Below are 13,849 nucleotides of genomic sequence, written 5' to 3'. Positions count from 1 at the left end.
TCCTCCATGCAGTTACTCATCAGTTAAAACTTTGCAGGTCTAAATCCGAAGCCTTCCAGAAAAATAGTTGTATTTAATTTCATGGCCAAGGCAGCTCTTCTGGAAACAACTTGAGATTTTAAAATTAATTTTAATAATGGCTACTTTTCTTTGAAACAGGCACTTTAAAAAGGAGGAGACCACCACAAACCACTCAGCCCCCACAGCGGCAAAGGCCCCGAGAGAGTTATCAGATGGGACATATGAGACGCTGACTGCAGTTTTTTGCCTTGGTTCTTCCTAGTGCCTACAATGGGAAAACTCACTCCAAAGAAAACCTAATAAGTCATTGTACCCAGTCTAACTCTCAAAATTGAAGAGGAAAAAAAAAAGCATGATATGCCCTCAAAACAAGTGGAAGTGGTTAATTTTTAATGAGAAAATCTTCCAGCTCAAAAAGAAGAAAAGTGTTTTTCTTGAATATTTTTAATTTAGTGGCACAAAGTCCTAGCATATCATGATTCTTTCCCCCTTCTGTGCTCTTCATTGCTGCATTTTCTTCACTTGCAGGCAAATATGGCTGTAGTAAAACTTGTACTCAAGAATTGAGAAAAAGATATATTTTTCAACTGCCAGACAAGGCTAGGAAGCTAGACCACCTCAGCATTGGAGACATTACTTGTCGATGTATATACATTGTTATATGCAGACATGTATTTCTAACGTACACCCGTACTTGTGTGCAATTGTAAACAAGAGAATCGCAATATGGATGTTTCTTTGTATTATAAAACTTTTCCGCTATTAATGAAGAAATTACTGTTTAATTGACATACTCAGGATAACAGAGAATGATGGTGTGTAGTGGTCAAGGGTCCTGTGATGCTTTACACAGCAATTTTGAATCCAATCACACTTTTTTTATCATTATCAGAGTTGTTTCAAGCACTCATTTCATCTTTATCCAACAGCTGCTAAGACACAGCATACAAGCCTGGATGGTCTTAGAGAGATTTAACAGGTGTTCTGCAAATGTTCTTTGCAAATGTCAGAATGTTTCAAAAATGTTTTATGTGTCTTCCTTGTAGTTCAGCGTAAATTTTTTTAATTTGTCTGATTATTCAGTGAAATAATGAATAGTTAGATCAAATATTTCCATGCTTTATTAGAAAATTCTGCCTGTTATTCAACTTGTTTTAAAAATTGCAACCACTTTATTTGAGCTGTTCAGATATTCTTTCAGTTTGGTAATCAAGTTTGTGTTCTAAGGGTTGTGGAAAGAAAGAAAAGCTGTAGTTCTTTATTTTCTTTTTTAATTTATCAGGTGTTTGGATAACTTTTCAGCATGATACTGTTGATTGATAACCACTAAAGTAGAGTGATTTGCCTGGCTACTGTGGCAGAGTTAAAACTGTAGTTAGGACTACCAATTTCCCCACATTTATACCAGTAGTGAAGTTCAACAGCACAATGTCCCATTCCAGAGTTTTTATTACGAATGTAAATAATTGGCATTTTTGAAGATGAAATAAAAGATGTCTTAAGGTGCTTACTGCTATGCAGGAGATGAAAGGGGGCATTACAAAATGTTTAAGCTTGTGATGTATTTATTGCTTGTTTTCCAAAAGCACCGAGCTAATTAGAGATGCAAATGGCTATAATTTTCCTGGCTTTGCTTAGGAGAAAATTTACTAAGGGTTGGACAGGCTTCCTTTGTTTGTTTTTATTTTTTGTTTTGTTTTGTTTTTTAAGAGTATAAGGTTTACACAATCATTCTCATAATGTGACGTAAGCCAGCAAGGCCAAAAATGTTACAGAATATAATGGGATCTCTTCCTTGTAAACTTGTACAGTATGTGGTAACTTTTTCAAAACACAGCTTTTTGTACATGGTTTAGAGACAAATTTTGTACATGAAACCCCAAGTCCAATAGACTATATAAATAATTCTAAATGATCTTAACTAGTTAGAAGTGTATGTAGTTGCTTTTAAGTCATTTTAAATACATTTGTTTTAAGACTGTGCAAAGATTGGAAGTGGGTTTGCATTTCTAAAATGGTGACTTTTATTCAGCAAGAGTTCTTAGTAACTTCTTGAGTGTGGTAGACTTTGGAACATGTAAAATTTTTGCCTGTAATGTTATCCTGTGGTAGGATTTTGGCAGACAAATGCTGCCCTATTTTATTTTGAGTCTAAGTTAAATGTTTTTTGAAAACAGAAATGTGCACTGAACTCTCCACTGCAAGTCAAGATGTGGTAAAGCCGAAAGGAAGTTCAAGACAATGAAACAGAAATACTACTGTCGATTTCATGTCCACTGTGTTTTATACAGTCTCTTTTTTGTTCACTTTGGAAATTTTTACTAAAAAATGCAAAAAATAAAGTATTGTGCAAAGATATGTAAGGTTTTTTGAAACTTGAAATGCATTAATAAATAGACTTGATGAAATCATCTTCTGAAGATCCATTTACTTGTTGAGCCCTGAAAGCAAAGAGGAATACACAGATTTCACTTTGCTTGATCTTTGGCTTTTGCTGTCATGCCAAAATGTAATTGAACTATCTCTGTCAAAGTCCCCCTCTCAATTTTAACAACCTGCAGTTATATATAAGAATAGATGTGTTTGTGTAACCTGTTCAGGGAAAGCCATGAAATTAATTTTTAAATTACTTACATGATCACAGGAATAAAACTTTTCTTACCTTCAAAATGAAAACTAGTTGCTGGTGGGCTGTTCAAACCTGGCATCATCGCTACTGATGCACGCCTTTGGAAATATATTTGGAAAGGAATATTGGAATTAATATGCATTACTCTGAATACACAGTTGATAGATGAGACTTACAGAAGGAGCAAATGCGCTTTTTTGCAAGGCATTTTAAAACTGCTAAGCTGGGTCTCTGAGTTTTTGTGTGTTGCATGGTTGATTTAAGTGATAAGACTGCTTCTAAAAGCCAGGTCCTGCCAGTGAGTCTTCCATTCTTAGGGCTGTTTGTTAAGAGTGGCCTGCTTGGACATCTGTTTCCCGAAGTGAGCAGAGTGGACTTTCATGTTATCAAAGCATACTCAGAGTTCCTTCCTCACAATGCTCCCCCCACCACCCCCATGACTTTTTATAGAAGTGCTTCTCCCTGTAGCTAAATAGCACTGTCTGTGCAAAGGGCATTAAAAGAAAATCCCTTGGAGCAGAGCCCTTCTGCAAATCCTCACAGAGGTGGTGGTGGTGGTTTAAATCTCTGTGTAGGGACAAAGACCAGAGGGGTGGAGTAATGGCTAAACAGCTCATATACAAGTTTCATGTATATTTTAAAATATAAATTAAAAAAATCAATACATAAATTTTCTAGCTAATATTTGGCATAATCTTATTTGTACCTATTTATTCATCTTGCACTTTTTAATGTTTTAGTTATTAAAGTATTCATTCACTTTGTGTAGAAGCTTATATAGCATAGAATGGTGTGAGCATGATGAGGGCATTAAAGTCCTCTTAAGCAATGAAACTTCATACCACACTGTACCATTCACATAAAAATTTGGGTTTTAGTGTTCCAATATTTCTTTCAGGAAAAACAAAAAGGAAGGAAGAGGTTTTTATTTCTGAATATTGGAGGTTCATTACTCCAGAGAGGTGATGAAAAGGACAGCAGCCATTCTGTCACTCTGAGCTGTGCATGCTGTGACAGGAGTAAGCACCTGCTGCCTTCCAAGGTCTCAAGTCGGCTGTATGGAGTGAGGCAGGAATAATTCCAGTGAGCACAGAGTGGGGCATCACTATAGGCACTTGAAATTGTAGGTATGACTTCAGTTTTATGTTCAGGTATGGTGAGACTGAATATATTACAGCTTGGACTTTATTCCACTCTGATATCAGAAATTAGTGTAATGGCTGTCAAAACAGGGACAGAACTTGTTTGGGTATATGGTTTGTGAAAAATGGCATCAGAAGTATCTTCATATCTGCAAGAGTTCAAATACTGAATGTTCTTTTAATTTTCCTCTTGTCTCTGTCAATTGTCAAATTGTCTTACCTGAGGATATACCAGCTTCTCTTAGTGGAGAACTGGAGAATGTTTTTTCACAAAATAACAGTAGAAGTCATCAAATTGTAGTATTCCCATTTCTTGAGCTTCAGCACAATGTAGACACTTCTGACTCTTCTTCCACCTGCTTTTCCTGAAGTAATGCCTGTTTCTCCTGGAGTTTAAATCCCCTTATCAGCCTTCTTACCAAGTAAGTGATAGTAATTTGCAAGAAATGCCAATTTTTATGTCTGAAATGTTTCTAAGAGTGTAGTTTCTGTACTGGAGGAGTACAGTCCAGTTCTTTCTAGCCTTTGTCTCCTGCTCTGTCACCCTTAAACATCTTCTGAAAAAAGCTTTTTTTGAGGATTTGTCTCAGGAAGCTCACAAAATTTATAGCTTAGAAAGTTGATGATACCTGATGTAAATGCAATTTCAGTGACAGTATTAAATTATTCTCTAAATAGACAAGTACTTTATAAAAAAAGATAACCCTGAAACAGAAGTAAGTGGTAGGTCTTCAGCTTTTTGCAGAAGCAACAATTCAATTCTAGAAACAACCTAGGGAGATGCCTAATTTGAGTTAGCAACACATACTTCTCTCTCTGTTTACTCTCATTTTCCATTGTGCTTTGGAAAACTAAAATGGCCACATTGTCATTTGTTCCTTGCCTGTCACACTGCAGGACATGGTCCATTGTAACTTCATGCCCCTAAAAATGCTGTCACTGGATCTCTAGCAATTGAGTCTCTCCAGTGGATTATAGCTACTGCAAAGGTAAAATATCAACCAAACAAAAGGCCTTGGTGCTTACCTAACTCTCTCAGATACTTTTGGCTGAAATTTCCTTCTGTGTATGCTCCTGATTTGACTCAGCCATTGTACTTAAGCAATTGATTCTTACACAAACACAGAATATATTACAGAGCTCTCAAAAAATAATTATGTTGCAATATTTAAATATTTGAGACAGCAAACTGAAGCATAAAATTAATCACTTAAATTATAACTTTTGACATACAAGGTAGAAATACTTTTGTGTTTAAAAAACCAGTTTGCTTCATTGAACAAAGTCAAAGCACAAATCTTTGTTTTCAGTGAGGAACTAAGGATTCTTCCTCATGGACTTTGTATTTAAATACACAAATATTTATCTAATCAAGATGATACTCCTAGGAGCCATTTTAAATATTGGAACAGCTTCTGGAATGTACACCTCAGGATGGACAACAATTCTCATTTGAGATCTCAGTATGCTTCAGTTCCCATTGAAGTTTGTGAGCCTTTCTGATTCTATATTGAGTATTCCTGTTTGTTTAAAGGGATGGTAGTTACTGAAAACAGCTTGTAAAAGAAGTTAATATTCTGAATGGTTGGCAGAGATGTCTGCATTCAGCATCTGATCACTGTTCACTGCTTGCAGGATCTGCTCAGCTTGTTCATTTGTCAGACTATCTAAATAAATCCCACCTTATTCCTGATAACATCTGGATATTTTGATTCAAAATTCCCTGCAATATCTTGGTATTAAAAATTATGCTTTGCTTCAGGTCTTAGCACTTTCTTGCACATTTTTTTACCACTTAAAGAGCATTTAATACAAATTAAATTCAAAATTCAGAGTTCAAGAAATCTTAATTTTTAATGATCTTGTGCTTATCATATTGACAAATGAATACATATATATCGATTTCTGTTTCAGTACACACAAGCCATAGAATAAAAACAATCTGAGACAATAATGTTCCTTTCTGACAAGGAAACAAAGGAATATTCTGACGAAGGAAACAAGGGAATTGTATATGTTTGACCTTACAAAGCTTGTTTTTATGCTCTGAAACTGTTTGAAGGTTTAACCATTTTCATTTATTCTGGCAGTTTCAAGTCACGCCAAAATCTGGTATACAGAGATTTAGAATCCAAAAATCTCAGACCTTACCTGAACAGATAAATATGATTTAAATGCAAAAATTAACTGAACTTAGTTGTGCTAGAATTTTGTGTAGTATACTAAGCATAATTCAAATAATTAAATTGATAGTAATTTAAATCAGTTCTCTAATTAAAACAGTTAAATAGCAAAGCATTTTCAAAGAGAACAGGGTTTATTATAGATTTCTTAGATGATACTATTACAGGGGTTTTCATATGGTTATTACAACTCAAGCATTTTGTATTTTTATGTCTCTTTGGTAGTATTTTATGAACTATTTAACTAACCCTTCATTAGGAAATAATTTAGCAAAATTTTAACTGATAGTCATAGCTATTAGTGTTTTAAAGCATTTATTGGGAAACAAAGTTTCTTTTTTCCCTTAAATCCAACAAAATTAAATTTTTCACAGGCTTATGGCAATGATTTTTTCAAATAATATTTTTATTTCTGGTGAGCAGATGTTTTTTTCAGATTTTAAACAATTCAAAATTGACAATCTGTTGCCTTGATGAAGCTGCTCACTGATAATTTTCAGAGTATGCTCCTAGATGAATAAAGAACATACTTCAGCTTACTATCAAATGACAAAAGCTAAATATCTTAATGTATTTTTTCGTCTCTGAAACTGCTAGGATATTTGATGCAGCTGTGAATTTTTAAAACATTTTACCAGATGTATCATATTTTGAATATTTTGGCAAGAAGTTGCCTTTTTGTGTTCTTGCTCATTTTCTGTCAGATGCTTCTTTGGAAGTCATCTTCACAACTCACAAATGTCTTCTCTTGGGATGGATGAAGGTGAATGTTGTCAATGCTTTGGGGGCAAAATGTGTATCTGGAAAGAAAAGACAGCATGTGAGCATAATATTGGTTAGAAGGCATAATGTCAATTAGACTCTCCCAATCTTTAGCCAGTTCCTTATCCTACCTTTTACAGGAAGGTGTCTTTCTGTTTTTAAAGGCTTGTGAGTAAAGAGTTGTATCTGCCTGCCAGATCATAGGTACAGAGGAAAAGAGGAGCAGGCAGCTCCTGGGTGCTGAGTGCATTGTGCCTCTGTCTCCCTGGTGTCACTGTGCTTGCTCTTCACAGCACATCCTCACAGTCACTTGTTCTGTACTGTCAGTGGGGCACTGGCATTGTTCCAGCTCTTACTCTCACCACCATGGTTGCCCTGTTTGGGCTGCTGGAATACTGGTATTTAGCTGGGAGGTTGCTAAAAATCCGCTCTGTAGGATGCTAACGTCAGCAACTGCATATGCTACAGAAATATTTGAAACCAAATGTTAGAATCTGATATTTCATTGCTCATAATGGTCTGTTTGTTAACTGCTTTTTAAGTTTATGCTGTTACATCTCAAGTCTTTCCCATTAGGTAATCTAACAAAGGAACATTCATCATATGTACAAAGATCACAAACATCTAGAGGCTGAAATAACCAGAGATAAAATACTGTCAGCTGTTCAAATGCTTGAGAAAGCACAAGAGAAGTCAAAATACATTTCATGTTTACTGCCTTTTTTAATTATTGAATTTCCAAAATTGCTAATTCTGCAATACACGATGTTTGGTCTTCTGAGGAAGGCAAAAATCTACAGACCTATTTTCTTTGAAGAAAATACTTTTCCTTGAGTGTCCTTTGTTTCTTCTTTTAGAACCACCTAATAACCTTTCATTCCCTCCCTAAACATTAATGCAGTATTTCAGTAACAACTGAATGTCACTGCCCAGATTGCAAAGAACAAAATAGCACGTAATCAGTGTCCACTAAAAGCTTGGGACAAACTGCTTCCACTTGCAACAAAAAAACCAACTTCCAAGGAGCATTAGGTACCTGAAGATACCAGCATTATTCTTTGTCAGTATAAGTGCCCCCCTCACTTAATTGTTTCCTAGATAAGGAAAGTAATACATCAGCAGTAATTGGTTTGTGCCAGGTTACCAGCACAGCTGCACTGGACAAGAGCTTCCTGGTTAGGAAAATGACTTCTCACCTTCATACCTTTTATCTCAAGGTCCAGGAACCTGTTCCTAAACAGAGCTCCCTAGTTTGCATTGTGTGCTTTGCTTTAATTTACTTTGCCAGCTAGGTCAGTACTGATTCTGGTGATATTAGAGAAACTCCTTTTATTTTAATGGCAGGAGCATGTGCCAAGTGCCAGGTCAGGAAAACACCTCCAAAATACATTTTTAGGAGGATTCCACCTAGAAGAACATGATCCTTTCTCTGTCCTCCACACACACACAGATTGTCTTATGAAATGTCTCTTTAAATCTGTTTGTCTAATTTGGTTTTTGTGTCAATATTAAGGAGATACAGCTCTGCCAGTAAGAGTTGTTCTGCAGGAAGTCTGCACCAGTTGTGGTGGTAAGAAAGGGAATGTACCAAGGAAAAACTGCCTTCTAAGACTGAGCCTCAGTTACAAGGTAAGGTGTGCTTTTCTCATTAACCTTAATTAAACTGCTCAGTTAAAATTTCTCAAAGGATTAAAGCGGTGAGAATCATTACAAGTTTTTTTATTCTGTCTTCTGGATGAAATTTCTCTGTATGAGTAGGCAGTTTCAAATGTGTTATTAGCATTGCTTTATGTAGAGAACAAGGCTGCTCAGACTTGGTGATCCAGTTTCAAAGCAATATACAGGGAAAAGAACACAAAAAATAATCATAGGACTGTATAGTACAGCACATGATCCTTCTAATGAGTATTTTCAAGAATGGTGATGCTGAGTTTCTCTAGGAAGTAGGTATTTAAATTAAAATAATTAAGAATTGGCATATTTTTTATAAGTAGGAATCTGAATATTTCATTATGTTAATGTTGGAATCATTATTTATCTTGCATAATATCTTGTTTCATTGAAATTTCATATGGTCCTTAATGAGTGAGGTAATTACATTCATTGGTGTGACTGCTGGGGCTGGGATGCTTGTATTTGAACTGGGATAACCTGTGTGCCAAACACCTGTGGTGATACTGAGTGCTCTCATTACACTTACCTGTGCTGTGTCTCCCCTGCTTTCACTCTTATTGCCTTCACTATAAGTCCTGGTCGACGAGTGCCTTTTGTCCATGGTATTATGGTTTGAAATGTGTCCCAGATATTTTCCCAAACTGGAATTCCTTCCCATTTCAACTTTATCATTATGATGTCACCGATATCAGTGTCCAGGGTGATGAGAAAGGAGTAGGTCTTATTCCCAGTAATACCTTCAACTCTACAGAAAACAAGGTGAGAACAATGCTGTCTTAAATTATGCTGAATTAAAGTGAAAAAAATAGTTTTTTTTCCCCCTGAAAACCAGAGAAATAACTATGTTTCCTTCTCCAAGACAAAACATTAATGTCTTGAGAAATGTTCTTCCTCCAGGTGCAAAAAAATTATGAAAGATGGCAACATGCTGGGAAAGAAGCAGAAGTGGCAGAAGCTTGAACACTGATGAAGCAGTAGTGGTTTCTGACAGCAAAAGAAAAGGTGTTCCGTAATGGCATTTATGTTACAACTTCTGCCTGCTAGAGCAAATGCTGACCCACACTCTTGCCTTTGCTTTCACTAATACAGATAGTGTCCATTGTGATAAATATCCAAAACTCTTTATCTTAATTACAGCTGATTGTTTCATTTGTGTTTTAATTGATTATACCTCCCTGTCTTAGCCATGGGATGGACCAAAGTAAGTGGACAGAAAAATTTTCAAATTTACTGATTGTGTTCTAACAACTTTTTTCTGCACAAACTGTATCATCACTGTAAGAACTTGTGACTTTCAGGGAATATGAGTGAAGAGAAGACAATTTCCAGTTCACATTCACTTAGCTGTACTAAACCATTTCACTCATAGCACAGATTATCAGTGTGATATGATATTACAAGTTGGCATCTTTTGTCACATGCACAATTACCTGTGACACAATACTCACAGTGGGATATGCAGCTTTTTAGCATCCTCCTTAGTCCCTGCCAGAGACATGGTGAAAGCTGGTTCTATCTGCTTGCCTTCGATTTCATTGATGATGTGGATCTTGAACTGATAATGATACACTGTAGGAAGGAAGAATTTGCAAAAAGTGGCAAAATGCATTGTCAAAGAATCAATAGATTTCTTAGGCAAAATATTTTTGCCTTTCAGAGCAGAAAGTTGATGGTTATTCCATTTTATTATTCAAAATAATTTGTTGAAATTAAAACATTGTCATTTTTTTTCTGGTTGTTGCTGTGCTGTGTAATCTGTTAGCCTTTGAGGTCCTGTTGCTTTATTTAAAGGATGGAGAAAAAGGTAACCAATGTTGAGTTTCTTTTTGGGATAAAACATTCTTCTATGGGAAATATTTCAGATTTTCTGAAGTATAATTGTCAGAATGTCTGGCAATCCCTCTATCTAGTGACCAGGCAAATCCTTGTGACTGGGCATGACTAGAGATGTATGATACAGATCAAAGACCTTATGCAATGTGGTCAGGCTGTTCTCTGATCAACTGGAAAATTGCCCTGCCAAACAGATGACTCACAAACTTTCCTTGACTGCATAATGATACGTTGTGCTTAAAACACATCTGTTAACAATGTCATTAATACTTCAAGGTCTGGGCTTGAAGCTCTAGAAACACCGCTGTTTAGGAAAGTCTGAACTGAGTATTGTCAGCATGAAAAACACCTAAGAAATCATCAATCTTCTATATTGTAAATTATGAAAAAGAAAACCCTGACAACATACATTTTGAGCATGTGCATACAGATACTGTCAGCTACATTTGAATGCCCAGAACTCTTCTATCTGGTCATTCTTCCTGCAGCCTTCTAGACAAAACTGATAGATTTACCTATGAAGGAACATTATTGCATGCTAGTTTTTGAGTAGAGCCTCTTTACCCACTTCAGTGTTCACTGCATATGAGAATGGCTCCCCATACTGCCAATGGAATCATATTTTTCTGCATATGCACAGATACATATATATATATATGTGTGTGTATATATATATTTATTTTTTTTTTTTGTGCAGTTCAGCATGTTCATGATAGAAAGTATTTGCTGGAATAGCTGTATCTTTTTGTTGTTTTACAGTTGTTGCATGTTAGTGAACAATGTCTTTTCTTCTCAAAATGTGTCCCTCAGTGGAAAACAAAATGGTTGATTTTATGCCACAAACCTGATGAGGACAAAGGCACAGGGGGTTGCCTATTTAGTTTTATAACTAATCTATCTTTCTCTGGGTTTTCTCTCTATGTAAAAACTGCTTTTTCAGTATATGATCCGACACAGCCTAAGGTTTTGCTGTGATTATGGTGCTTACTTTAAGGAAAAAGCATATAAAAACTCAAGGTGCCATCACACCTTTATTATAAATGTTAACTTCTGCGTAACAAACTGAGGGTTTTGTTTGAGCTGGATTGATGTATACTTCAGAATCTAAAGTCATTAACTTGAAAATTAAATTTTGTGAAGACAGAGAGGGTTGTGAAGTGTAATGCTGAGTTCCTAAAATTTCTTCTCTTTGTGCTTCTCACATGATCTTCAAACTTTTTTTTTTAAAAAGCATTACAAAGATGACTTTGTAAGCACCTTCCCACAGTTGCCACTTTGTTTTGGAATTTCTGTGAAAGGAGATCATTGTCTGGGGTACTTTTACCCACATATGTGGCAAGGATGGTTTTTTATGCAAAACCAGTTCTAAGCATAAAAATGCAGCATGTTTAATTGAAATCAAAGCCAATAGGTCAGAGATATTTTACCCCAAACTGAAACTAGCTCCATATCCAGAGAGGAACACAACATAGTGATCACATCTCAGCGCCCAGGTGTGAGAGCAGCAGGCAGCACATCCCCAGAGCCTGTCATTCCCTGATTCTGAGGACCTGACCCTGACTGTGCTGGAGCAAGATAACATCAGGAACTAGACACAGCCTCTGGAGTTTTAAAATCTACTCCAAGTACCTTCCTGAGCCATTTTAAACAGTATTAAGAAGAAATTCAGCAGGTTCAGCTGCTCTGAGTATCATTCAGGGCTGCGCAGATCCCTCTGGAGTCATCACTGAGTATTTCACAGCTGTGCTAGTGGAAGACTTCCAAAATTATTTTAAAAGTACCTGAATTTTTGTTGGGGTTTGGTTTGGCTTGTTTGGGTTTTTTTAAAATATGTGATGATGCAGCTGAGTAACTGGGCACTGTGGGGAGACAAGTTGTATAATCCAAGCAGCCTTTTAAAGCCTTTCTATTCATCCCTTCGGTGTTCGAGCCGGGGCGCACGAATGTGCGAAGCGCGTCCCAGGGCAAGGCCCGGGCCGAGGGGCAGGCGGGGACAGAGCCCTCCAGGAGGAGGAGGGAGGCTCCGGCCTAGCACAGCCCCGGCAGCCGCTGCGGGGCTCCCGTGTGGCCGGGGCTGTGCCGGGGCTGTGCCTCGGCCTCAGGGCAGCCTAACCCGTGTGTGTGTGGCCTGTGCCTCGGCCTCAGGGCAGCCTAACCCGTGTGTGTGTGGCCTGTGCCTCGGCCTCAGGGCAGCCTAACCCGTGTGTGTGTGGCCTGTGCCCGCGATCGAGCGCTGCCCGCGCCGCTGCTCCCCACACTCCTCATGGCAGCCGGGGAAGGCGGTGTGAGGAGGAGAGCCGGGGCCAGGAGCCTCTGCACTGACAGCCCCTGGGAAGAGGTCGCTTGGTCCTGCTTGTTCTCACTTTTAAATGTTCGCAGACCTTTCCAGTGGCACGGGAAAGTCTGCTCAACAGCAGCAGTAGGCTCTGGCGGCTGAGTGCAATGGAGGCTGCTAGGAAGGCTTGCGCCCCCTGTCAGGCCGTGGCCCCTCTATCTGATCACACAGCCAGAGATCCACACTGACTCGATAAAGTAATGTAGTAGAGCTAAAGCCAGAGTGCCAGTCTTAATTTTAGTGCTACAGTTCAGCCTTGTAAAAGTCCGTGCTGTTCTGTTGTGTGTCCATTGTTTGAAAAGTAGTAATTTATATGTCATTTCATAGTCTAATTGCAGATAAAATTTGGGCAAATACAGAACAGCATGTTTTACAGGCTTTCCAGAGTAATTATGCTGCTTTTTTTGGCTTGGCTGTGTGCCTGCATATGTTACAACAAACCTGAACAGTCCAGTTGTAAAAAAATCCTGCAGATCAGGACCCTGGGCATCTGTGAGCCCTGGGCACCACAGCTTGCCTGGGGCGAGCATGCAGCGTGCTCTTTCCCCCAGAAATATGAGAGCCAGCCTTTTGATGAAATGGCATCAAGATGGCCTACTGGGATTCTCAGTTGTCTCAGCAAATTGATTATTCTCACAGATTTTATAAGCTTTAATTAATGAGTAAATAGGATCACAAAGCTTAGGTTCAGACTTCCACTTTGTGATCAATCTGAACACGGTAAAAATATTCCCACAAACCTTTGAAGGGCATACGCGCTCTTGTTTTCAGGAAGAGTCGTCTGCTTTTGGGCAGCCTTTCCTCCCTGATGTTGTAGCCCAGGGTGTTACACCGGTTCTTCTTACAGCTGAGGCACAGTCCTTTGTTGAAAGTGTTGATGTCGTTGCACCAGTAAGCTGTGCTTTGCTTGTCCTTGTGCAGCAGAGAGTCAATGAACAAATGAACTGACCTCTCATGAGCACATTTCACAGTTTGAGCGATGCCTGAAAAAATGCAATAACATAATTTTACATGCCCTGTTTCTTTTTACCATTTCAACTGCAGAGAAGTACCACAGCCAACTATAAACTGTAAATATATTATTGTTTCCCCACACACAACCCTGCCCTTTGCATCTTGGTTTTGCCTCAGAAATTGTAGCAATTTTACTTTTAGGATCATTCAAAAATAGAATGGCTGAACTTCCATGATAAGAAATTTTCTGCTTAAACTTCTCTAGCCTGACTGTATCAAACTGTAAATATGAACTTTTATTTCATTGTTCTGGCTG

At 37.8% G+C, this 13,849-nt stretch overlaps 2 protein-coding genes across 3 annotated transcripts in view; one reads left to right on the top strand and one right to left on the bottom strand.

Moving 5' to 3' along the window:
- The window catches only part of ADAM10 (ADAM metallopeptidase domain 10), a 41,748-nt gene extending 39,319 nt beyond the window's left edge, over positions 1-2,429 (top strand). Inside the window, exon 16 of the mRNA XM_058846547.1 lies at positions 160-2,429. Coding sequence (XP_058702530.1) covers positions 160-254 — 95 coding nt within the window. The 3' untranslated portion in view covers positions 255-2,429. The remainder of the gene's footprint in view (positions 1-159) is intronic.
- A 3,191-nt stretch (positions 2,430-5,620) lies between these two features.
- Positions 5,621-13,849, bottom strand: part of LIPC (lipase C, hepatic type) — a 66,550-nt gene continuing 58,321 nt past the window's right edge. For both annotated transcript variants that reach the window (XM_058846548.1, XM_058846549.1), the window contains exons 7-10: positions 13,320-13,562; positions 9,860-9,980; positions 8,938-9,156; positions 5,621-6,775 (exon numbers count right to left, since the gene is read on the bottom strand). In XM_058846548.1, coding sequence (XP_058702531.1) covers positions 6,676-6,775; positions 8,938-9,156; positions 9,860-9,980; positions 13,320-13,562 — 683 coding nt within the window. In that variant the 3' untranslated portion in view covers positions 5,621-6,675. The remainder of the gene's footprint in view (positions 6,776-8,937; positions 9,157-9,859; positions 9,981-13,319; positions 13,563-13,849) is intronic.

The sequence above is a fragment of the Poecile atricapillus genome, chromosome 11 (genome assembly GCF_030490865.1).
Source record: "Poecile atricapillus isolate bPoeAtr1 chromosome 11, bPoeAtr1.hap1, whole genome shotgun sequence".
Classification (NCBI taxonomy): domain Eukaryota; kingdom Metazoa; phylum Chordata; class Aves; order Passeriformes; family Paridae; genus Poecile; species Poecile atricapillus.
This window is presented reverse-complemented; position numbering and strand designations above follow the sequence as displayed.